The sequence below is a fragment of the Oryza sativa genome, chromosome 11 (genome assembly GCF_034140825.1).
Source record: "Oryza sativa Japonica Group chromosome 11, ASM3414082v1".
NCBI lineage: Eukaryota > Viridiplantae > Streptophyta > Magnoliopsida > Poales > Poaceae > Oryza > Oryza sativa.
This window is the reverse complement of record NC_089045.1, coordinates 4,435,232-4,461,009: the sequence shown is the minus strand read 5'-3', so window position 1 is coordinate 4,461,009 and position 25,778 is coordinate 4,435,232. Positions and strand designations below refer to the sequence as shown.

The 25,778-nt window shown below is 41.7% G+C and overlaps 3 protein-coding genes across 3 annotated transcripts; 1 reads left to right on the top strand and 2 right to left on the bottom strand.

Annotated features, from left to right (window-relative positions):
* Positions 1–2,668: 2,668 nt before the first annotated feature.
* On the bottom strand, positions 2,669–4,844 carry LOC107275638 (probable indole-3-acetic acid-amido synthetase GH3.12). Its single transcript, XM_015762522.3, has 3 exons — positions 4,499–4,844; positions 4,306–4,407; positions 2,669–4,207 (listed from the first exon to the last, which is right to left on the bottom strand). The coding sequence occupies exons 1-3, from the start codon at positions 4,801–4,803 to the stop codon at positions 2,773–2,775; spliced, it is 1,842 nt and encodes a 613-aa protein (XP_015618008.2). The 5' UTR covers positions 4,804–4,844; the 3' UTR covers positions 2,669–2,772.
* Positions 4,845–8,486: 3,642 nt separating this feature from the next.
* LOC4349968 (DNA polymerase delta catalytic subunit-like) lies at positions 8,487–18,786 on the top strand. The gene is made up of 30 exons (NM_001423174.1): positions 8,487–8,843; positions 10,434–10,544; positions 10,637–10,743; positions 10,844–11,003; positions 11,246–11,441; positions 11,529–11,664; positions 11,771–11,908; positions 11,985–12,062; positions 12,147–12,238; positions 13,184–13,250; positions 13,346–13,417; positions 13,667–13,753; positions 14,466–14,585; positions 14,654–14,752; positions 15,127–15,234; positions 15,344–15,439; positions 15,517–15,582; positions 15,696–15,752; positions 15,851–15,938; positions 16,032–16,111; positions 16,306–16,419; positions 16,615–16,729; positions 16,802–16,974; positions 17,053–17,124; positions 17,213–17,287; positions 17,371–17,460; positions 17,533–17,693; positions 18,025–18,098; positions 18,179–18,266; positions 18,373–18,786. Exons 1-30 carry the CDS (start codon positions 8,534–8,536, stop codon positions 18,458–18,460), a joined length of 3,318 nt encoding a protein of 1,105 aa, NP_001410103.1. The 5' UTR covers positions 8,487–8,533; the 3' UTR covers positions 18,461–18,786.
* LOC4349967 (probable methyltransferase PMT26) lies at positions 18,778–25,531 on the bottom strand. The gene is made up of 6 exons (XM_015761559.3): positions 25,406–25,531; positions 23,307–25,152; positions 23,046–23,220; positions 20,340–20,612; positions 20,017–20,211; positions 18,778–19,330 (listed from the first exon to the last, which is right to left on the bottom strand). The coding sequence occupies exons 2-6, from the start codon at positions 25,051–25,053 to the stop codon at positions 19,117–19,119; spliced, it is 2,604 nt and encodes an 867-aa protein (XP_015617045.1). The 5' UTR covers positions 25,054–25,152; positions 25,406–25,531; the 3' UTR covers positions 18,778–19,116.
* Positions 25,532–25,778: the final 247 nt, after the last annotated feature.

The window sequence follows — 25,778 nt, the reverse complement described above, 5'->3', positions numbered from 1 at the left end:
AATTCACCGTGGGAATTCGCTTGGATTTATTTCTTTTATAAAATTAAAATCATGAGCTGCAATTAGGAGTTTGATCGTTTCAAGTTAGCATGCGGGTTTTTTTTAAAGAGATTTCTTATACGACTCTTTCTGTATTTTTAAAAGAGAACAAACTTAAAAACCGACTCAAGCACGGATTTGTATTTTCAAAAGCGAGTGAATTTAAAAACCAATTCAAACACAGATAACGTACCAAAGTACCTACAAAACATCTTTAATTTTCATAATAGTAGAGATATGTCTGTTTTGTGCTAAAAATACTACTATATTTTTCTGTAAACCTATAATAGAAAAAAGTCAAATAATGACTTATAATATGAAATGGAGAGAGTCCTTGCTAGTGGCAACGACGAGCAAGCGAGATCTCTGCAGCTGATCTCCGTGCCGGCGCGACATAGAACTAGAACAAAACGGAGATAGGTGTCACTTGTTCACTTGCTTTGCTTTATTATTCTTTAAGCCGAGATTGGGTTAATATGTGTTCTCCTCCCCTCTCTCCTCTACCGTTGTACGTGTAGCTTCAACACATGTCATACTGGGCAGGAAACAACGAAACTAGCAAAATACTACGGACGAAGCGTGTAGTTTCACAAAGAAGCAACTCTAGTTTTCTATGAGGTAGATATAGATGTAAAGATTTAAGAATTTATATAGCCAACATCATCATATTGTTTAGATATAAGTTTCGAGCATGGCTATAATTTTTATAGCGAAAGCCTTTTTAATATATTTCCTCCATTTTTCAATATTTAAGCACTGTTGACATTTTTATATATGTTTAATCATTTCTTTTATTTAACTTATGCAAATAATCAACAATATAAGTTAGTTGCATAAATTTTGATGAGATGAATGACAAACGTATGTTGAAAAGCCAACGACATTAAACATTAAAACCTGGAGAAGGAGTATTATACTTATGCAACTATTTGGATTTATACAAAAGAATTAGGAGGTTGAAAATTATATTTGTTTAATTACACAGTACAACGCACGCACACTCTGTATACAAACCATATATCTATGAGCATCTTCGAAGACTTGTTGATGTAGGAAAGTCTAATACTAAAGCAAGTACGCGTAGCAGACAATTATTGATGCAGTTTCGGTTTGAAATATAGGTCACACTCATGCATGACCCACATTTTACTAGAAGTGATTTTGTTGGGATTACAAAAATCACATTAGTTCCATTTCTAATAGAAATCGGAACTAAAGAAGATCTTCAGCTCTGGTTTAAAAGTGACACAACACTTTATAATCTTTAGTCCCGATTATTTTTAATCCCGGTTCAAAACGTCACCAGGCCGTGTCAAGTCCTCCACTATCTTTAGTCCCGCTAAAGATGTAGCGCCACCCCCACGTGAAGCTACCATCTTCAGTCCCGTTATTTCAATCGGTTCCGGATTAGACATCCCGGTTATATAACCGGGATTAAAGGGGTTGTGAACCAGGACTAAATTAAAGATGGGTTCCCCAACAGGGTTTGCTTCCACTAAAGCTCTGTCTCTGCATTTGATCTAATCCACCTTTTTTTTTTCTCTTTCAATTGAGTTTATTCGATATGTACTAGCATAGATATATTTATACTAGTATACCGCCTACATGGTTCGTGCTAGAACCCAATGCAAAAACTTTGCCGATGGCAACAACCTGGCAACATAGTACCTCCGTTTTTTAATAGATGACACCGTTGATGTTTTTACATGTTTGACCATTTATCTTATTAAAAAAATTACATAATTATAATTTATTTTGTTATGAGTTGTTTTATCACTCATAGTACTTTAAGTGTGATTTATATCTTATACATTTGCATAAAATTTTTTGATAAGACGAAAGGTCAAACATGTGAGAAAAAGTCAACGGCGTCATCTATTAAAAAAACGGAGGGAGTATATATATATAAAGAGTAAATTGCATCGGCGGTACACGAACTTGTCAGGTGGGTGCAATCTAGTGTATAAACTTGTAAAAATACTCGTTTTGGTACATGAACTTATCTTGCACGTGCAAACTAAGACCAAAAGGATATTACATGACTAATTTTGTTGATTTAGATGCTGATTAGGATACTACGTAAACATATATATGAAAATGTTGCTACTTATACTGTTAGACATACACTTGTTCAATAAAAAGATAGAATGAGATATAGTGATTGTAGAGAAAAATATAAAATACCGAGCAATGATACATGGGTTAGAAACATACAAAATTCAAGATAAAGTAGAGAACATATTTATAAATATAGAATGTTTTATGCATACTCACTATACGTATTCACGCCATATCCTAATCAATATCAGCTAGCTAGCTATTAACCTTGTCAAGCTATTTTGGACCTAGTTCGCACGGATTAGATAAGTTCGTATATCAAAACGAGCATTTTGCAAGTTCATGTACTAAATTGCACTAACATAACAAGTTTTGTACCACCAATGCAATTTACTCATATATATATATATATATATATATATATATATATATATATATATATATATATATATATATATATATATATATATATATATATATATATATATATATATATATATATATATATATATATATATATATATATATATATATATATATATATATATATATATATATATATCAAATTACACCGCAAACGCGCGTGCGTACACACCACATTCAAACACCGGCGAACAGATTTTGTGACATGAAAAAACAAATGAAGGACATCCCTTTCAGGGAACGAAATGCACATCAATCGTAGTCGTAGGCAGTGCTGAAGAAAATGTTGATGGTGTTGTCCTTAAGGACCCGGAGCACGCCGGCGTTGGACGGCGCGACGCACCGGGGCATCTTGAACTGCCCCGCCGAGCTGCCGCCGGCGACGTAGTGGCGGAGCACCTCCTGGAACGCCCCGCGCCGCAGCACCCGCAGCTCGAGCGCCCCGATGGCGCACGTCTTCCTCGACTGGGCGTACCCCGCGTCGGCGCCGAACGCCCGGTCCATCTCGTCGCAGCACCGCTGCAGCACGCCGCCGCCGTCCTCCTCACCGCCACCGTTCAGCTCCCAGAAGACGACGTAGTGGCCCGGGTCCGACGACGTGTCGGCGTGGCTGGTGTAGTCGGCGATCTCGAGCTGCTTGTGGTTCTCGCCGTCGCCGGCGAGGATCTTGGCGGCGCTGTCGACGGCGAGCTGGAGGTCGTGCTCGCTGTTCTTGTCGACGTTGATGGACAGGATGAGGCTTCGCCGGCACACGAACCTGAGCTTGGGCGTCGCGTGGTGGAATCCGGCCACCTTCACCACGTCGCCCAGCCGGTAGCGGTACAGGCCGGTGAACGTGGTCATGACGACCTCGTAGTGCTCGCCGACGACGACGTCCGTCAGGCCGACGGGGTTGGCGTCGTCGGCGTCGACGTAGCACGACGAGCCGGCGGCGGCCGGGTTGTCGTCGTCGGCGGCGGCGTCGGTGCAGGGCGGCTTGAGGGGGATGAACTCGAAGTAGGCGGCGTCGGGCAGCACGGTGAACACGACGGACTCGGGCGGCGCGTGCTGCTCCGCGTTGATGCCGATGACCCCCTCTGACGAGGCATAGTTGCCGGAGACCAGCGGCACGCCGCCGGCGTAGTGCCGCAGCTTCTTGACGTAGTGCTCCATGGACCCCGTCATGGTGGCCTGCACGTACCTGGCGTTCGGCCACAGCGCCGGGATCACCCCGGACCAGTCGCCCAGGGCGGCGCACCGGCGCTCCAGCGCGTCGGCGAGCGCGGGGTTCGGGGCGGCGAGGATGGGCGCCACGGCTCGCCGGACGGCCGGCGTGGTGACCCGCGCCGGCGACGCGGCGCCGCGGCGGATGTCCGCGCACAGCTCCCGCCACACCCGCTCGAGCGCCTGGAGCGCGACGACGATGCTGTGCGCGAACGAGGCGGACACGGCCCTGACCTCGCCAGCGAGGAGGAGGCCGCAGAGCAGGTGGCAGTAGAGCGACTCGTCGAAGTCCGGTGAGAAGACCACCTCGCTTGGGCTGCAGCTCGGCAGCCGCGGCCGCGACCTGGCCGCCATGGACGCCGTGAACTCCTCGCTGCGGAGCAGGTTGGTCATCACCGTCGTCGCCGTGAGCCCGCCCTTGGTCGTCTCATGCCGGCTGCCGTACATGAACTGCAACACCCTGCCGTCCTCCACCGGGAACGCCCTGCACGCACGGCGGCCGGAGACACGAGAGACGATCATTTAGCCGTCGGCGTCCACGTCGCCGGCGACGGCGAGACGGGCGTTCGATACGATACCTACCTGTTCGTGAACGCGTAGCTGGCATGGAAGAACCGTATCGACGAACGGAGGAGGTCGTCATTGAACAGGAGACGCTTGCGCTTCCCCTGCGTCGTGCCGGAGCTGCAGTGCAAGCAAAACGCCATGGCCGTTTGTTCTTGAGCTTTGACCAAAAGCTGTTCGACCGACGTACGCCGTGATCAACGACTTTTACCTTAGGGAGATGGCGGTGACGGGCTTGGCGGTGAGGACGGGGGAGGCGTCGCCGTCGGCGACGCGCTGGATGTAGGGGTCGAGGTCGGCGTGGGTGACGACCGGGACGCGGGCGCGGAAGCTGCCGGCGTCGGTGAGCCCGGCGAGGCCGAGCTCCCGGAGGTACTCGACGCCGGCGTTCTCGGCGAGGATGCGCCGCAGCGTCTCCCGCTGCACGTCGGCCGCGTCGCGCGTCGTCCGCTCGAACCAGGCCATGATCTCCTCATCCTCGCGGCTCATGATCAGCTTGCCCTCCTTCTCCAACATCTTGCGACAATCTGCAAGAATCAACAAGACGAAATGGAGTGCATTTATATCTGCAACAATGTGCAAGAGGATCAATATAATTTGTGCATTGTGTGATAGAGATCGGATCAAACATTTTAGTATAGTTCATGTGATGTACATGGTTAATTATAATTAACATAATTAAGCACGTTTTGAGACAAGTCAATGAAAATGTTTATCTAATGCCAGCTTGCCACTCTATGATGGCAGGTGATTGGTGTTGATATATAGCAAATAGTAGCTCAAGCATGATCATTTGGTTACCTAACCAGGTCGTTAAATAAAAAGTACAATTAGTTGATTTGCACGGTTTATCAAGCAGGTTATACAATGGTCGGTTGCTTGTACGAAGTGTTAATGAATTGAGTAAATTCCTGTACACGCTTGATAACAACTCAATGCCTTTTATATCCTTAAAATTTATTCGATCCCTTCTATACTACTGAAATTTCAAATTGATTTCTTCCATGCCCATACCGTTACATTTTCGTTCATTACACTTTGGTGGCAAATGTCTTTAATACTCTTGATGGTTTAGGTTTAAATATAAGCTTGAAAAACGATTTAAAATTTTATTTGAGTGCACAGTATGTGCATTTTATGTAAATAATGAGACTAAATAAATTTTGACATAAATTTTGAAAATAAAACAAATGTAAGATTAAATTTTCTATTTGAAATTTAAAATGGCAATAGATTTTATTTATCCGGAGCATTCTTAAGAACAATGTTGTGAACATTGGTAGTCCTATCTTTATATGTGTGCTCCTCGTTTTTATAACTTTTTAAAACATTAAAAAATACATAGTATTTTATTTTATTATCTAAAATAATTTTTTCGTAAATAATGTATAGCACAACAAACTCATTATTATTAATAGTCATTATTATTAATAGTCTTATGTGAAAAACTTTTATATTTTTAATAATATAACTCATAATTTTCTATGTTCATCCAAAGAGTAAAATGGTCATTTTTATATAAATTAGATGGTTAACTAACGGTCAACTGATGGAAGGGACATGGAAGGGGTTAAAATAAAATTTTAGGAGTATACAAGGAAATAAACAAAATACAGAGACATAAAAAAAACTAGCTAAAATTTTAGAGACATACAAGTGATTTTCTCTATCGAATTAGTCTGACCATTGATTTGAGCTGACTAATTATATGGCGATTCTTCATTTGCTCAAGTTATTAGAATATTTAATACTGGTTGATTCAGTTCTTTTATATATAGTGAGCACGGAATTAACAAAGGGTAGTGAAAGAAGGAGAAATCGTTGAGAACTTAAAGCCAATCTGCTTGTTGACCGATCAATCATCAATATCCTCTATTGCAAGTTTGCAACCCCACTCACTGTAATAATTGCTGTTGAGCTCACATCAAACCACGTTATAAAAGGCCTGTAATAATTGCTGTTGAGCTCACATCAAACCACGTTATAAAAGGCCGTGTTTAGTTCCCTTCAAATCTCCAAAAATCTCCAAAAAATGTTTAAACATATACATAAAGCATTAAATGTGAACGAAAAAACCAATTGCACAGTTTACATGTAAAATTACGAGATGAATCTTTTGAGCCTAATTACGCCATGACTCGACAATGTGATGCTACAGTAAACATTTGCTAATGACGGATTAATTAGGCTTAATAAATTCGTCTCGCAGTTTACAGGTGGAATATGTAATTTGTTGTGCTATTAGCCTGTGTTTAATATTTCAAATATTTGTCCGTATACTTTAAAAAAATTTTGACCAAAGAACTAAACACAACCAAAGTGTGTCATCGATTATATCGAAATGTCTATTGGATAGTAATTGTTAAATCAATATTTTAACACTTGCGATACCGCTTGCGTCAGGTATATCACTCTACAATATACAATTGTATAGTCTTTTCCAATGTATGATTTCCCGCGCTTTGATACGGGAATTACTAATTAATTATCAATATATATTTTTTACAATCAAACTAGCAATAAATAAGAAAAAAAATAATGAAACGTCTGGGTTATCAGTACTTATATGAAATGAACAAATGATATATTCACGCTTTAATATGAATATATTAAATATTATAAAAATAACATATATATTTATTAAAATATTGTGTAAATGATGTGAGATATGATGATTGAATATGCTTACATGTTAATTTATAGAATTAAATAAATTGTAGATGATGTTATATACTTGCATGGGTTAAATATATAATAATTATTGATGGTTGATGATATAGCATGGTTACGAGTTTTAGATCTAGTATGCTATAACTTTATAATATAACTTTATAGAAGTATAGATTAGAGTTAGGACTGGATAAAAAACTCATGACTCAATAGCTCACGCGACCCAATGACTGATTGTTGTGGCTGCTGGGCCATCAACGACGGCAACGATAGACAGTTTGGAGAGAGGCAGTAGTGTGGGTCATACTAACATGTGGGTTCATATAATTTGTTTTAATTTTTATTAGCAAACATCCACACAACGTGTGGGCTCCATTAGTGTTTTTTTTTTAATTTTGTTTCTAGTGTCACGTAGGCTCCACGTGAGATAATAAAGATCTAAGTAAAGAAGATGCCACATCCCATAGTTGCTTCTAATACTGTTGAGAGACATGATTCGGGAGACACTCAACACCTGTTTTACGAAAGTAGACTTTTTTTTTTAGAAAAAAAATGTTCACACAAAAAACGACCGGGGCGGGCGGGGGGGGGGGGGGGGACTTGGACCCACCCACTTCTCTCTTCCTTTTTTCTACAAAAGATGTTTCACCTAGTGTATTTAGAATGTTTCACTATTTTATAGATCTAATGTTGTAGTGAATTAAAATACTCTTTTGCAATAAAAAAACCCACATATTTTGGAAACTCTCTATTAAGGGAATTTGGTTTATTTTTTGTTCCACCAAAAATGTTTCACATAGTGTATTCACAATGTTTCACTATGTATAGATCTAATGTTGCACTGAACGAAACATTCCATTGCAACAAAAAAAACCCACATATTTTGAAACCCCTATTAAGGGAATTTGGTTTATTTTTTGTTCCACCGAAAAATATTTCACCTAGTGTACTCACAATGTTCCACTATGTATAGATCTAATGTTGCAGTGAACTGAAACATTCTTTCACTATTTGCTGAAACATTGTTTTTATATAAGGTGAAACAACACCCGATTTAAACGAGTGAAATATTTTCGATCTACTTAGTGAAACAATTTCGATATACCTGGTGGAACATCATGTAACATTTAAAAATAATTCAATAATAAGCTAATTTTTTTCGTCGAAATATATCCATGTGTGGTCTTGTTTTGAAGATTTAATTGTAACGAATTTAATAATTCAATCGGATCATGATTTGGATAAATTTAAGAGATAAATCAATTTAAAATAATTTTGTATGTAAATCGGGCGCTGACGTCATGCTAACGTCAGCGCCCGATTTTACCCCCTCCGGATCGGGCGCCCGACCGGGAGTCATCTAAAAAAAATAAAAATCGTGGGCCGATATTTGACTGGGCCTTGAACCCTTTGACTACAAACTTCGATCAATTTTACGTAATCGACACAGCGTTGGCGTATTCCGGTATCTCCTCTCCGATAAAACCCTACATCGTGCAGCAATGGCGGGAACCCCAAATTCCGCTCCCCTCTCTTCCCGCGTTCCCCTCTCCCTCCCCCTCCCCCCTCTCCGGCGATGAGCTCAGGCGGACGCGGCGGCAAGCGGCGAGGGGCGCCGCCCCCGGGGCCATCCGGGGCGGCGGCGAAGCGGGCCCACCCCGGTGGCACCCCGCAGCCGCCTCCGCCCGCCGCGACGGCGGCGGCGCCCGTGGCGGAGGAGGAGGACATGATGGACGAGGACGTCTTCCTCGACGAGACCATCCTGGCGGAGGACGAGGAGGCGTTGCTGCTGCTCGACCGGGACGAGGCCCTCGCCTCACGCCTCTCCCGCTGGAGGCGCCCCGCGCTCCCCGCCGACCTAGCGTCCGGCTGCTCGCGCAATGTTGGTACGGTCCTCTCCTTCCCTTCTCCCCCACCCGCTCTCATCCTATGCGTGCTTGGCTATCTCCGGTATGTGCAGTTGGGTTACCGAGGGAGGCGTAATTGGGGTTGGATCCAGGGGTGAGCGACTGCCGCTGGATAATTTTTTTGTGTTGTCCACATCTCCACAATGCAGGGTCGATTGAATTGATATGGTGAGATTCAGTGCTAGGATTTGGGTATTGTAGCTAATTATGTGCAAACTAGCAGGGTTTTTTCAGGTTCAGCTATAAGAGTTGAGAGCATGGTTAATTCCTACCGTTTTGGGCCAGAATGATGGACTTTTGTGGTATTAATTAATGCGCTCAATTGGTTGGTGAATTTTTTTTTGTTTTGTACATTAGGTTGGAACATGAATTTCTATGTAGTGTGTGACGTAGACTGTGACAATGTTTGGTATTGGTATTGTGCCTGATTCATGCATGGAGGGTAACCAAATGTAAACCTTAATTTTTTTTACTGAGAATCTAAACCTTAATTTCATAAATTATCCATTCTGGTCATCAAGAGAAAGCTGATTCTGTTATATTCAATTGAACTATTGGTGGTTTTGAAATTGGTAGACCTTGATTTTCTTTATACTTGTACTTTGTGCTGTTTTATTTTAGAAATCATTGCCAATTTTTTGTTGACAAACTGATGTTTAAGTGTAATATTAATGATTGCATTTGCACATAGACTAGTTAGTTTGACCTTCGTGAACTCAGAGGTCATGTCCTGTTCAGCCTAGATTTCTATAACATCACTAGTTACACGTGATGTATAGAGATGGAATAGTAGTTTATTGTCTGAATGTTTCGATGAACAAGATACTCCCTGCAGTTGTTAAAGAAACAAGTTATAACTTTCACGGGCAAGTCTAACAAAGAATGATGATGGGATAGTGTTGTCTTTGTTTGGCCACCTCTGGTATGAATGTTTCAATCTTGCTACTCCCTGCATTGTTAAATAAACAAGTTCTAACCTTCATGGACAAGTCTAACAAAGAATGATGATGTGATGGTTTTGTCTTTCTTTGGCCCCCTATGGTATGAATGTTTCAACGAACAAGCTGCTCCGTGCAGTTGTTAAAGAAACATGTTCTAACCTTAATGGGCAAGTCCAACAAAGAATGTGGATGGGATGGTTTTGTGTTTGTTTGGCCACCTATACCCCTATCAATACACATCAGCATGCATGTGTATATATATTTCAATTTAATAGGTGCTGTTCTTGACCTAGCAAATGCCGGTCACAAGCTTTTGGTTGCAACTTCAGCACTCAAGTTTGTGTTGCTAGATGTGTTGCAATGCATAGGAGTGAATATGGTAGGATGTAATAAATGCTACTACTTAACTATATCTTGGTACGCGAGAAGATTCCCAAAACATCATCGTTTGATGACTGGAGGGACTAATAATCATGTGATGGTCTTGTTTTGTAAGGATTGTTTGTCATAGCATAGATAGTTTGCTAGCTCTTTTGTTAGGTCTATTTTGAACAAGGATCTATGTTGACGGTTCAGTTACAGGTTTTATCTTATTCTTGACACTCTGCTCCTATTGTTGGATTTCTAGCTTTTCAGCAGCTGGAGATAGATTATGTTATTGGTGAGAGCCACAAAGTACTGCTCCCCAACTCATCTGGTCCTGCAGCTATACTCAGGATATTTGGCGTAACTAGAGAAGGTTATATATGTCTATTTAAAACCTATCTATCTTTCTTCCTATTTTTATCATATGGCTAATGCTCATATATGATGTTGTCATGTTAACATTAGGTCACAGTGTATGCTGCCAAGTGCATGGATTTGAGCCATATTTCTACATCAGTTGTCCAATGGGGATGGGCCCTGATGATATTTCACGCTTCCACCAAACACTAGAGGTTTCTGTGCTCCATTGTATCTTAAACCAAGATACTTTCACAAACGGGATACATTGGCAGTATGGGTTTTCTTTACATGTTTTATCATACTGTATTACAGGGGAGGATGAAGGATTCAAATAGGAACAGCAACGTGCCAAGGTTTGTGAAGAGAATCGAACTTGTGCAGAAGCAGACAATCATGCATTACCAACCACAGCAATCTCAGCCTTTCCTCAAGATAGTGGTTGCTTTGCCAACAATGGTTGCTAGTTGTCGCGGTCAGTGTTGGTTTAAGAGACAAGATGATTACTATTCATTGTTGTATATTGAGGTCACAATCTTTTTACGCAATGGATAGCTTAAATATCATTTTGAGCTGCAGTAATATATTATTGTGTGATTTTATCATCTTTATTTTGTGCCCATATTTTATGATCTACTGAGAAGCTGCTACAAGTTACTTTGTCATTTTTTTGCTGGCTTACCACAACTGACATAGGTTTGCACTTTGCACCTATAGGCATCCTGGAAAGGGGCATAACAATTGAAGGCCTTGGTTCGAAGAGTTTTCTGACATATGAAAGCAACATTCTTTTTGCACTTCGCTTCATGATTGACTGCAATATTGTTGGTGGTAATTGGATTGAAGTTCCTGCCGGAAAGTATATGAAGGCAGCTCGTATCATGTCCTATTGTCAGCTAGAGTTGGATTGCCTGTATCCTTTTATACTAAGTGAATATCTTCAAATTTATTATTGAACTATGATATTACTTTTCATGTGCATTCTTAAGTCAAATAACAGATATTCGGATTTGGTAAGCCATGCTGCTGAAGGAGAACATTCTAAGATGGCTCCATTTCGCATATTAAGTTTTGATATTGAATGTGCCGGTCGCAAAGGTCACTTCCCAGAACCAACTCATGATCCCGTTATTCAGGTTGATTTCATTATCTACATATAGTTAATACTTTATATCATTTAGTTTCAATTCCAAATGTCTCTATGTACACAGTTTCTTGACTTGCTTCTCTGGATGAAAATAGATAGCTAACTTGGTCACCCTTCAAGGAGAAGGACAACCTTTTGTACGCAATGTTATGACGCTTAAATCATGTTCTCCCATTGTTGGAGTTGATGTTATGTCATTTGACACAGAGAGGGATGTTCTACTTGCTTGGAGGGTAAGTAATGCTGGTTGGAGTTTACAACAGGTACACAGAACTTACTAAAAACCAAGCTGATTCTGATTCTTTCCAGGATTTCATACGTGAAGTGGACCCTGATATTATTATTGGATACAATATCTGCAAATTTGACTTACCCTATCTTATTGAGGTACAGGATTTTGTAAATACAATATCTGCAATACATTTGGCAATTTGGGATATCTTGTTACAGTTAGATTTCATACATTTGCAGAGAGCTGAAGTTCTTAAGATAGTAGAGTTTCCAATACTTGGACGAATCAGAAATAGTCGTGTTCGTGTCCGTGACACAACTTTCTCTTCAAGGTTACTTCCTAGTCACTCTAGTCTATATTAGTTTTCATTTATCATCCATAGTATATTTTAGCCATTTAAATATTCACCATGCGTTACACTAATGCCTTTATGGTCAAATGGTTATACTTTCTAATTATGTTTGGTACTTTTTCCCCCTTACATGTGCAGGTCATGCTTTCTTCGTGTTATTTCTCCTATTTTATTTGGTTATACTATTGAATTTGTGCATGCATTTTTTTATAGCCTGGTTTAGCTGATAACACCATTCCTTCTCATTTGTCAAAAAGAAGATGCTGCTTATTGTTTAGAAATTACTTCCAATAATGAGTTGTGTCCTTGGTACTGTAAGACATTTCACTCCACATGTTTTCTTGCGGAAGCAATTTTGTCCTGCTTAGATAGACACTGTATTTCTTTACCTGTTAGCACAACCTGGTTTAGATATTTGATCCATCAGAACTTGGACACTGTTTGTTATCGCTTGAATTTCCACAATTCACATCATTTAGTAAGATAAATATTTAATGTTCATATCCCTTTCATTCATATGGGAGAAAATTGGAGAGCCAATATCATGCATTGTATTTCACAATCCCTTCCATTTTTCAGTCTGCATTAATCATGTATTACTATGACATTATTTCCTGGCCTGCAAGCTACATTGATATTGATGCAATACCTTGCTGTCTAAAAATCTCAAAGATGAAATGCAATGAAGAGAAAATGTATTTCTCTCCATGTAACATGAACTTAAATAACTCGACCAACCTAGGTGGAACTAGGTGGCTTTTTAATTAAGAAGAAATAGGTATCCAAATTTGTCTCAACGCGGAGTTTAACTTGGGTGGTCTAGACTCTGGACATACATCCACGCCCTTGACCAACTGAGCTAGGCTCAGTTCGTTATGTAACATAAACTTAACGATCTATTTGTTATTCTGTGTACATTTCCAGGCAATATGGTATGCGTGAAAGTAAAGATGTAGCAGTGGAAGGAAGAGTACAATTTGATCTTCTGCAGGTTATGATCTACTGATGATAGTTAGATTGGTAGTTATTATACATTATTACATTGTTTCATCTATTGCTAATCTTTACTTTCTGTTTATAATGCAGGCTATGCAACGGGATTACAAGCTTAGTTCTTATTCATTAAACTCTGTATCTGCACATTTCCTCGGGGAGCAAGTAAGACGAGACTCAAGATATTTCAAGTTCTCTAAATTGCTGTCAGCACACCCCAAAGTGCTTCTAAATCATGTTCACAGCTTTTCACTCAAATCTTCTGTGTTTGGTCACTTTATGGCTTGATTTTCTGTTGCAAAGCTAACTGCATAATGGGTGTCTATATTCTCTTAAGTTTTTTAGCAATGCACTACCTTGTTGCATTAAATATTCTCTTTTTAATTTTTCTGTTATTGGGCTTCTTTTGGGCAGAAAGAGGATGTTCATCACTCAATTATATCTGATCTTCAAAATGGGAATTCAGAGACACGAAGACGGCTTGCGGTTTATTGTTTGAAGGTCAGCTAAAAACTCCCTTAAGTTGTGTTTGAAAAAACAAATTCCCTTAAGTCATCTGATATTAAGCTGAAGTTTCTATGAAGTATGTTGGTTGAATTGTCGAGTTTTACTCGACATTGTTATATTTTATTTTCCAAGATAACGATGTTATTTTTCTATATTCTTTAAAAGAAGGGAATGGTGGTGTTGAGTGGTGAATCTGCCACCACCACCAACTCCCAAAAATTCTGACATGTGGGACCACTGTCCATCCCCTCTTAAAATCAAATGTACGGTAAAGGCACAGACAAAAGCTAACCATGTGCTGATGCTTCTTGTGCAAGAATCACCGATTTGGCAGCCAAATATATAGTTTTCTTCTTAGCAACGTGCCATTGTGATTTTTTTAATTCCATAAATATGTATGAGTATTTTGCTAGTCACAGCAAATAAGCAGTACCATAAGGTTGTTAATAATACTTCAACATGTGGAAACAATTGTGTTCTAATTTGCTATTTGCAGGTAGGTCTGCTAGACTGCCAGTGGCTTAGATATTTGCCAGTGTGACTGAAATGGCTGTTTGTAATTCAAATGACTATTTGATTCTTTGTTGATTTTGATGTGCCAGTTGGTTACTGGCAAATGGAAGCCTAGCTCTGATCTGCTCTGGTTTTTTTATTTTATTTTAAAAAATGACTACCTCCTTAACTTTTACAATTGCTGTAAACACAGGATGCCTATCTTCCACAACGACTGCTAGATAAGTTGATGTATATCTACAACTATGTGGAAATGGCAAGAGTCACTGGAGTTCCCATTTCATTTCTTCTTTCAAGGGGACAGAGCATTAAGGTGACAGTAACACCAAACTGCTAATGAAAATAATGCACTGCATTCTAATAAGTACAACTGTTCCTCAGGTCCTCTCACAGCTACTCAGGAAAGCAAAACAGAAAAACCTTGTTATACCAAATATAAAGGGTCAAGCGTCTGGACAGGATACCTTTGAAGGTGCAACTGTAAGTCAATGGACATGATTTGTGTGTTTCTAGTTCATCATTGGTTGCTTGCTGGCATGTAATGATACAACTACTGTATTTACTAAGAAATCAGAATTCATGCAAAAAAAAAAACTAGGCTGCGAGTGGTCTTAGATCAGTTGTATTACCTTGGTGTAATGATCTGAGATCAATAAAGCTTTCTTTATCCAAAATAAGGCAAAAAAGGAATGCTTTGATGGTTCTGTTGAGAAAAATATATTTCCGTACCTGCTCACTTTCTGTTTCTTTGTCATGTTTCTAATGGTCGTGCAATGAGCATTCTAGCTACATTCCTTCTGTTGTCCAGTTATTATTTATCTTATATCAATTTATGCCTTCCTTCATTTTTTTAGGTTTTGGAGGCAAGGGCTGGATTTTATGAGAAACCCATTGCGACTTTGGACTTTGCTTCGTTGTATCCATCCATCATGATGGCATATAACCTATGCTACTGTACTTTGGTAAAAATTAGTTTCTTAATTTCTGATTATAATACCTACTACATACAGCAGAAACATTTGTTCTCTGATATTATTGGGTATTCACAAAGCTCATGTTTACTGTTTGAAGGTCCCCCCTGAGGATGCCCGCAAACTCAACCTGCCTCCAGAAAGTGTCAACAAAACCCCATCTGGTGAAACATTTGTGAAACCAGATGTGCAAAAGGTAATTTCTTCCAGACATGGTAAAAGGTATTATTAACAGCACTTGTTTCCTAAACAAGACGACGTCTCAAATATCAGGGTATACTTCCTGAAATCCTTGAAGAATTGTTGGCTGCTCGGAAAAGGGCGAAAGCAGATTTGAAGGTATCATTCTCTGTTTCTCCCCTGCTGTTGTAGTGAGCCAATTGCACATAAAAATCCTCTGCACTTTAGGCTACATTTACATCCTATGCTAAATTCACCAATTACTTGTTCAGGAAGCAAAGGATCCATTTGAAAGGGCCGTTCTTGATGGTCGTCAGCTTGCCCTAAAAGTATTTACATAGCTTTTTTATCTCCAATTCCCTCAAATCAGTGATACACAAATGTGCACTCATTGAATCATGATATTGTTGGATGGTTTATGTTTCAGATAAGCGCAAACTCTGTCTATGGTTTTACTGGAGCGACTGTTGGTCAATTACCTTGTTTAGAAATTTCTTCAAGTGTGACCAGCTATGGTGAGCATCAATTCTGGAATCAATAAATTCATTGTACAGTTAGCTAACAAGAGAAATGTTGTATTGCATAAAACTGATGTATTTATCAAACAGGTCGACAGATGATTGAACATACAAAAAAGCTTGTTGAAGATAAATTCACGACACTTGGAGGCTATGAGCACAATGCAGAGGTGAATGATGAGTGGCCATATTCCTGTTTGACAAAACCTAAAACTGTGCAGTTGGTGGCCAGACATCAGCACAATAATCACTTTCTTCCCTGCCTGCATGATCTTTTGTTTCTTTAGTTATTGGTATATGAGTTTGGTTAGCCTGCCCTCTCGCTTATGTTCTATCTTTTCATGCTTTGTTTTTTGCATTACAGGTCATCTATGGAGATACTGATTCTGTAATGGTACAGTTCGGTGTTTCTACTGTTGAGGACGCAATGAAGCTAGGAAGAGAAGCTGCAGACTACATTAGTGGAACATTTATTAAGGTGACTCATTAACTACTGTGGTAACTGTTATTTGACATTAATGCCCCTCCGTTTCAAAATCATCTGAAATGATACTTGTCGTAATAATTTTGCCCTTTGCATTTCCTTTCTAATTTTGCATCTGCAGTATCCATTTTTTTTCCAATTTTGTTACTTTGAGTTCAACTCATATTTATGTTGATACCTTTCCTGCAGCCCATCAAGCTTGAGTTTGAGAAGATCTATTTCCCTTATCTACTGATTAGCAAGAAGAGATATGCTGGTTTGTACTGGACAAATCCTGAGAAATTTGACAAAATGGACACGAAAGGTATTTTCTTTTGTCTTGTCTTAGATATCATCTTACCTTCTTGCTTTAACATGATTCTAACTTTGCTTATAGGTATTGAAACAGTGAGAAGGGACAACTGTTTATTAGTAAAGAACCTGGTTACTGAGTGCCTTCATAAAATACTAGTGGACAGAGATGTTCCTGGTGCAGTTCAATATGTCAAGAACACCATTTCTGATCTACTAATGAACCGTGTAGACTTATCTCTTCTAGTTATAACAAAGGTGAATCCGCACACTACTTAATACGATTGAATCCTCTGTGTTGTCTGTGTTGTAAATCTTTAACTGTTTGTTGTACAGGGTTTGACTAAAACAGGAGAGGATTATGCTGTCAAAGCTGCCCATGTGGAGCTTGCTGAGAGAATGCGAAAGGTATGAGCCATTGTGTCTTTTTTCTGTATGTTGCTGATCAAGATAGGAGACACTTAGTGATGCTGCTGACTGTTTTTTCCTTGGTTAGAGGGACGCTGCTACTGCTCCTACTGTTGGTGACCGGGTTCCTTATGTTATAATCAAAGCAGCAAAAGGGGCAAAGGTAAACTTGAATGTACTTTCAATTGCAGAGTCATGTATTTATCTTGTGATGGTGATAGTTTGATGAAATCCTTCTTCTTGTAGGCATATGAGAGGTCAGAAGATCCTATTTATGTTTTGGATAATAACATACCAATAGATCCCCAATACTACCTTGAGAACCAAATCAGCAAAGTATGTCCAGAACACATTTCTTGATATTCGAAAATTCGCTTCCTCCAATTCTAACAAACTTTTAATTGCTAGCCACTTTTGAGGATCTTTGAGCCGATTCTGAAGAATGCCAGTAGAGAGCTGCTTCATGGAAGTCACACCAGGGCTGTTTCAATCTCAACTCCTTCAAATAGTGGAATAATGAAATTTGCAAAGAAACAATTGACATGCCTCGGATGCAAAGCAGTTATAAGGTGAATTTCCTACTTGCAAATGCAAAAAACTATGAAGTATGCCTTTCTTTTTTCCTATTGTGCTCCCTCCTGTCGTTAGTATATGACGTTTTACACTAAGATTAGTGTAAAAAACGTCATGTTGTTTTTTTACTGGAAAACGCCATAAATTATTGACAGATTTTCAATATTAGATTTTAGATCTTGTTCATCACAAGATTTAATTAAAATTACCATCTTACTGTAAAGAGCACCATTCATTTTGGGTACCCCTATCTAAGTGGTAAAACCTTATTTCAACTGCGTTCTTGTAAAAACCTTATATTTTAATCACTGTATTGTCACCCTGCAGTGGTTCCAATCAAACGCTTTGCTTTCATTGCAAGGGAAGAGAAGCAGAGTTATACTGCAAAACTGTAGGAAACGGTACGATATATCCTCTCAATAAGGGTTTACTGGGTCTCCTGGCGTTTGATTACTGGCTGAATTAATGTTAACGTCTGCAGTTTCTGAGCTGGAGATGCTCTTTGGGAGGCTCTGGACGCAGTGCCAGGAGTGCCAAGGCTCCCTTCATCAGGACGTTCTCTGCACAAGGTTTGCCATTTTTCTCCCATTCAACAATTTGTACATTTCAGTTGCATGTTAGCTATAAGCTTCTTGATCCACAAGCTTTAAATTTATGTTGGTGCAATGATCGCAGCCGGGATTGTCCTATTTTCTACCGCCGAAGAAAGGCGCAGAAGGATATGGCTGAAGCTAGAGTACAGCTTCAACGTTGGGACTTCTGAGTCCTCTCATACTGACGGAGTACTACTTTCCCCAAATATTGCGAAACCATTACTGTGAGGCACGCCATTGCGGGATCATGTGATTGCATCTTCATGCATGATGGCTCTGGCTTGTTTAGTTGGATCGGCTGAAATAGCTTTGTTCTACGGTCAGTTTGTTGTATTTTTAGGTGGTAGGTTATCTGTACCTCTAGCCGCTAACAGGGTAATCTAGTTGCTTCCCTTGGTGCATTGATGCAGCCATGTGTAAGGTAGATAAACAATTTTTTTTCATCATCTTTTAACTTCATGAGGTGATTGAGGCTGAGAAGCACCCATTCAAGAAATCCCACCATGTGAATCTTTTTAACTTCTAGGCTATTTTCACATAATGTATCTCCTCAGATGTGTGCTATTGTGTCATTCAAATCTCTATGTACTATCAAGTCCCCCCCAAGTCACAGGTTCTTCAGTATAAAACTATAAAAAAAAATCTGAAGAACAAAACCCCCCCAAAAAAAAAGCTACAAGCTCCAGTAATATCTAGCTCAGTTATTGCAATGCTGCAGCACCCAGTGTAGTGTAGATCACCCTGTACGTGCTAAGTATTGCAGCTACCACCGGATCAACCGACCAAAAGACTCTACTACATGGATCGCCGGCCGGTGACGGCGAGGTCATCTTGCCTCGGCTTCCGTGGGCCGCCACGTCGTCTTCCTCGCGCAGAGCATCGCTTCCCTGTTCTTGGAGACGGTCATCCTGACCTCCCATTGCAGCGACCTCACCACCCCCTTGATCTCGTCCACCGTCTCCTTGTCGTCCCTCACGATGAGCTTCCCGTTCGGCCGGAGGATCCGGTCCACCTCCACGATCACCGGCAACACCTCGCACCTTCAATTCAACACCAAAATCGTTCAATGTTGTAACAAAAAGGTCATTCCTTAACTTTTCATATCAACGCTGCAATCAATGTAATAAATAGTGTACAGTGGGTTGTTAGCGGATTAGTGTCTGTGTAGCGGACTGTGGATAGCGGCCGCTAAGTCCCAATAGCAAATATGAGAAAGTAACCTTAGATTGATATCAATATTAACATCAAGTTTCAATATTAACATCAAGTTGTACAATCCATATGTGAAGAACAACATTTAAGCGTTGTAATGGTCCAACAAAGTCAATAACAAGTTTTTATAGCGATCGCGAAGCGCTATAACGGGTTGCTATAATGGTAGAGAAGCGCTATAGCGGGCACTAAGTTACAGCATGCTATCTTCAGTCCGTTACGTGCTATAGTGGCTGCTATTGCGGGCGCTACGAACGCTATTTATTACCTCGGCTGCAATTGACGTTCTTCGATAATGGAAATCAATCCAGTCTCCAATACCGAAAGAGCGATTTTTATCATATTTTATTTTATAGTGTAAATTTCGGTAAAATTTCTCATATTGAAATATGTATATATATTCAGCCTGCTGCAATTGACAAAATTGATTACAGAAAATGTCGACATTATTGTACGAAATGCGAAGTAGAATGAAGTGATGTGAGATGGAGTTTGTGAAATTTGTTGTACCTACCTGGATTTGAGCTTGGAGAAGAGATGGTCGGCATGGAGGAGGTCGTAGGATCTCGGGTAGGTGCTGAATGACTCACACCAGTCATGGTAGATGCCGAACAGCCCCCTCTCGTAGATCACCGGCAGCGTGTCCGGCGAGTTGATCGTCACCACGTTCATCACCCACACGCTCATGTCCCGCAGCGCCGCCGCGAACCTGGCCGGAGATGAAATCGACGACACAACATCAAAATTAACCGAGATCGCCATTGCCGCCGACGACACGCCAGTGATCGATCAAACCAAGCTCTCGATGATCGCCGGCGACGAGATGATGTTACTTACCCTCCGTAGACGGCTCTCATGTCCATGACGTTCCTCACCGTCTTCCAGTCGATGCCCATGCCGGTGAGGTACGAGTTCCGGACCACCTTCCGCCAGTGCTCCTGGTCCGCCACGAAGTCCTCCGGCGCCGGCTTGCCGTACACCCCGACCTGGCTGCTGTTCAGCCAGTAGGGCGTCTTCTCCATCCTCTCCGGCCACCGCTCCGGCCACCACGACCCCCGCACCGATGGGTCCGTAGGCACCCAGTGCATGCACGCCCGCAAAGTTATGTTCCTGCGTTAGCGTGCACACCCAAAAGCTTTAGACCCCATTTGAATCAAAAGAAAAACCATAGGAATTCTAGAGGATTTTATTCTATGGAAAATAATCTTATAGAGTCCTTTGAAACAAAGGATTGTTTCCTATCAATTCCTTTGAAATTTTATGGAATGAACCTTATTAGAGCAATTTTGGAGGAAAATAAGCATGATGTCTTACCTCATGTTTTCCTTTTCATGTGTCTAAGGTTACTGCGTTTTTCCTGTGTACTAATCAAACGACAGTTTGAAGACTTTTCTGTGTTTCAAAATCCCATAGGAATCCAATAAATGTGGCATTCAATTCCTACATTTTTCCTATTCATCTGTTTTCTCAATCCTGCGATTCAAAGTGGCCCAAGGTAATGTGGAAAGATCTCATCAAATCATCGAAACTAATGGTGAGTGGTGACACATCGAATGTACTTAATTTTAGGAAAACAATGTAAATAAATAAAACTTAAAGTTGTTTGTGGAAAGACAACATATATGAAAACACATTAAGCATTAAAGAGTAAATTCCCTGTATCCCCTTGAAAACTCACCCAATCCCTTTCATACATTTGAAATTTCAACTCGATTCCTTCCATGCCCCTGCCATTACATTTTCCTTTATTCCGCTATTAACTTTGGTTGCAAATGTCTTTTAATGCCCTTGATGATTTATGTTTGAATATAACGTTGAAAAACGATTGAAAATTTGTTTGAGTGCATGCATTTTATGAAACTAAAGAGACTACATAATCAGTGCAGAAAATTTTGACATAAATTTTGAAAATAAAACAAATGTAATAAATTAATTTTTTTATTTGAAATTTTAATAGGATAGTGGATTTTTTTTACCGGGAGCATTTATAAAAAGAAATATCGTGAGCATTGGTAGTCCTATCTTTGCATAAATACTCCTCATTTTTTATGACTATAAAAATGAAATAAATACATATTTTTATTTTATTATCTAAAAATAATTTTGCCATAAATAATGTATCGCACAATAGACACATAACTATAATAGTTTCCTGCAACAATTTTACATTTTCAATAATATAATTCATAAATAACTATGTTCATCTAAAGAGTAAAATGATCATTTTTATGGAAATTTGATGGTCAACTAACGGTCAACTGATGGGAGGGATATGGAAGTGATCAAAATCAAATTTTAGAGACATGTAAGGAAGTAAGCAAAATTTAAAGGCACTAAGATTGTAGGGGTATACAATGGATTTTCTCAAAACTATACTATTTAACTACATGCATGATGCTCCTGCTAGTCACAAATAAACTATATTTGACTATATGCACGATTTGACTTTTGAAAGTGACATGGTCAATTTAGCTTCAAAATATAGTTTGAAGGGACTTTTTAATAGGTTTTATACTCAATAATCAATAAACATATACTGGTGACCATGTTATTATACTATATCCGTTCCAAAATACTTGTCACTTTGAGTTTTTATATATAACTTTTGATCATTCGTTTTATTGAAAGAATTATGGAATTATTATTTATTTTGTTTGTGACTTGATTCGTTATCTAAAATATTTAAGTATGACTTTTCCCTTTTTTTCATATATTTGAACTGAATTTTCAAATAAGACGAATGGTCAAACGTTGCAAGTAAAAAGTCAAAACGACCACTAATTTACGATGGAGGTAGTATAAAACATCACTTATTATTTATTATTTATTTTCTGATGAAAGGGGTATGTTAGAGAGTATGCTAAAAAAGAAGCTTAAGTCGTCGAAGAAAGTAGCAAACAACATCACTACAGGTCTGTTTTTGTGAGCTTCTGACATATACAGATTCTTTCACAACTAAAGCTCCCCAACAATCCATCTTTTTATCCTGATTCTAAGTATTTGTAGCAGTAGAATTCACAAAATAAAGTAGAAGCTAAAATCTATAAACCTAGCTTTTTAGATTTTAAGAAGCTGGCTACCAATAAGTTACTTCTTAGAATCTTAGGGCCGGTTCAGAGAACTTAAGATTATGAGGAACAAAGCTAGCTTTCGAGAATCTGAAAAAACTGGGTTTCTCAGTTTCCTACTTATAGTTCATTATCCCGCCCAAAAACAAGCCCTACCAAACATCCATGATATCTTACTCCCTCCATTTCATATTATAAATCGCTTGACTTTTTTTAGTCAAATTTCTTTAACTTTAATCAAGTTTATAGAGCAAACATATTATAAAAAATATATTAAATTTTAGATTTAATGAAACTAATTTGATATTTCAAATGTTGTTAAATTTTTCTATAAATTTAGTCAAACTTATCGAGATTTGACTAGGAAAAAAAGTGAAACTACTTCTAATATGAAACGGAATAATGAAGTTTGATTAGGAAAAAAAGTAAAACAACTTATAATATTCTTATATTATGAAACGGAGCGAGTTGGTACCAAGCAGCATTGGGGTCGTCGGAGGGCTCGCAGAGCGGCGGCTCCTTCTGGCGGCGCTTCATATAGCACGCGTTGTCCGCCGGCTTCCGGAACGTGACGAGCCCCACCTGGTCCACCGTGTCGCTCGTCTTCGACACCATCTCCCAGCACATCGCCTTCGTCAGCTTCACCATCTCTGCACCATCATCCCTCCACCTCCTCAGACCTCTATCCATCCATCGCGACAACACCACCACGACACCGTCGATCGATCGAACTCACCTCCCCAGATCTCGACGTCCTCCGGCAGCTCCTGGTACACCGGCGTGGCCGACCAGACGAAGAACCCGCCGGGCCGGAGCAGCCGGTTGAGCTCCAGCAGCAGCATCCCGCCCTCGATGTGCCACGGCACCCGGCACCGCGCGCAGTGCACCGCGTCGAACACGTTGCTCGGGAACGGCAGCCGCCGCGTCCCCATGACGGCGGAGATCGCCGGGATGCCGCGCTCCAGCGCGAACTGCACCTGCGCCTCGTGCTCGTCCTTGGGCGCCAGGGACATGGTCAGCACGTCGTGGTCGAACAGGTAACCGCCGAAGCTCGCCACGCCGCATCCCACGTCGAGCGCGACGCGGCTGCGCCGCCCCCACGCCACCTCCGGGAACGACGACTGGATCAGCTCGATGTAGTGGAGCGCGCCGTGCTTGAACTGCGTGCCGCCGCCGGGGAAGGTGAGGTACTCGCCGGAGACCTTCACCCAGTTCTGGTGCCCCTTGTACGCCGCGAGCTCCGAGTGCGGCACGTTGTGGTACCAGATCTTGTCGCGGCTCCGCGGCCACCGGATCGGGTCCCGGTACCCCTCCGGCGACGGGACGAGGCACGTCGGCGGCGAGGCGGGGCAGTGGCGCTCGCGGTGCTCGTAGTGCGCGGTCGTCTTGAGCTTCTTGATGGCGGCCTCGTTGTCCAGGCACGGGATGTAGTCGGCGCCGGCGCTCGTGTTGCAGAGCCTCCAGCCCAACGACGCCGCGCCGCCGCCGCCGCCCTCCTCCTCCGCCGCCGCCGCCACCGACGCCGCCTTCACCTTCTTCTTCTTCTTTTTCTTCTTCTCGGCGCGCTTCTTCTTCTCCTTGATCGACTCCGCCGCCTGCGTCGTGAACGACCCATTCTGCGCCGCGCGCTCCGTCAGCAGCTCGGCCTGCCCGTTCGGCAGCGCCTCCACCGGCTGCGCTTGCTCGCCATTGTTGTCGGTGAGCTTCTCGTCGGACATGGCGGCCGCCGCGACGATCGAGTTCTTGCTGCTCACGGTCGTCGTCTCCTCCGGCAATGGCTTGGCGCCCTCCTCCGACATCGTCTTGTTCTCGACGTCCTTCACCAGGTTGACGCCGTCGAGCTTGCCGTTCTCGTCGTCGAACGTCTGCTTGTTCTTGGCCGCGCCGCCGCCGCCGCCGCCATCGCTGCTCTCCCTCGCGTCGCTCGCCGCCATCGTGATCTCCTCGGAGCTCTTGTCCTGGACGACGCCTGGCTCCTTGGTGGTGTCACCCACCGAGTGCTCGGTGGTGTCCTTCATGTCGATCGCCGCCTGCTCGAGGCTGCCGATCTCCTTCACGTCGGAGGCCGCCTCGTCGCCGCCGCCGCTCTCCGGCTTGACGAGCGCGCCGCCCTCCGTCCTGCCGTTCTCGTCGTCGAACGTCTGGTCCTTGGACGACGCCGCCGCCGCCGCCGCCTTCTCGCCGGCGGCCGGCTTCGCGGGGTTGTCGTCCTCGTCTGCGGCGGCGGCCTCGTCGGCGGCGGCGGTCTCGGCGACGACGTTGGCGCTGTTCTGTTTGACATTGTTGGTGGCGTCGAGCGAGCTGTCCTCCTCCTTGACGGCGACGACGTCGGGCTTCTTGCTGACGTTGGCCGCCGCCGCCGGGATGGTCTCCGGCGAGGAGATCATCCAGAGGCCGACGAGGCAGAGCGCCACGAACACGACGACGGTCGCCGTCGAGCACAGCGACGACCGCTGCTTCTGATTCCGATCAAACAGCGCCATTCTTCCCTTCAGCTCATGCAATGCAGCTATCTCTTCTCTCTTTCTCTGCAAATATATATATATATATATGCTTGTTCAAAATTCAGAATTTCTTCTTCTCTGCAGATTCAAATAACAAAAAAAAAGAAGGAAAAATCAATACTACATTCAAACTAAGTCCAAAAAGAGAAATTTTATGGTGCACCAAAATTGTTAGTACACTAGAAAATATGGTAACTCCCGGTATCCTTTAAGGACTGTAAAATCACTCGATTCCAAATAAATATAAAAAGTTCTGAAGCCATACAAATTCCAGTGGCCAATCCATTTTGCAAAATGTGCATCAAATTTAAACAGAGACCAAGATGCAAACCTGAGGGAGATGGAGTGTTGTTAATCAAGGGGTGTCCTCTGGTGACAGCAAGCAGCCATCCATCTCCATTGGGTATCGATTGATCTTGTTTGTTCAGAAGAAAGTGTGGTGTGAATTGGATGAGTGTTTTTTAAGGGCGCCATAGGTGGCAAGTTTGGATGGAAGGAAGAGAGGATTAAGCGGGGGAGTGAGGAGGAGACCGCACACAGGACACTCCCCGCTTCTCTTGCAGCAGCATGCAGATGCAGCCAAATCAGAGGGAAAGAAAAGGCACAAAAAAAAAGACAGGGTAGTGTGTTGTGTTGAATTGTTGAAAGAAAGGAAAAAAGAGAGAGAACTTTCTCAATGTCTTCTTCATGCTTTCATGTCTCTT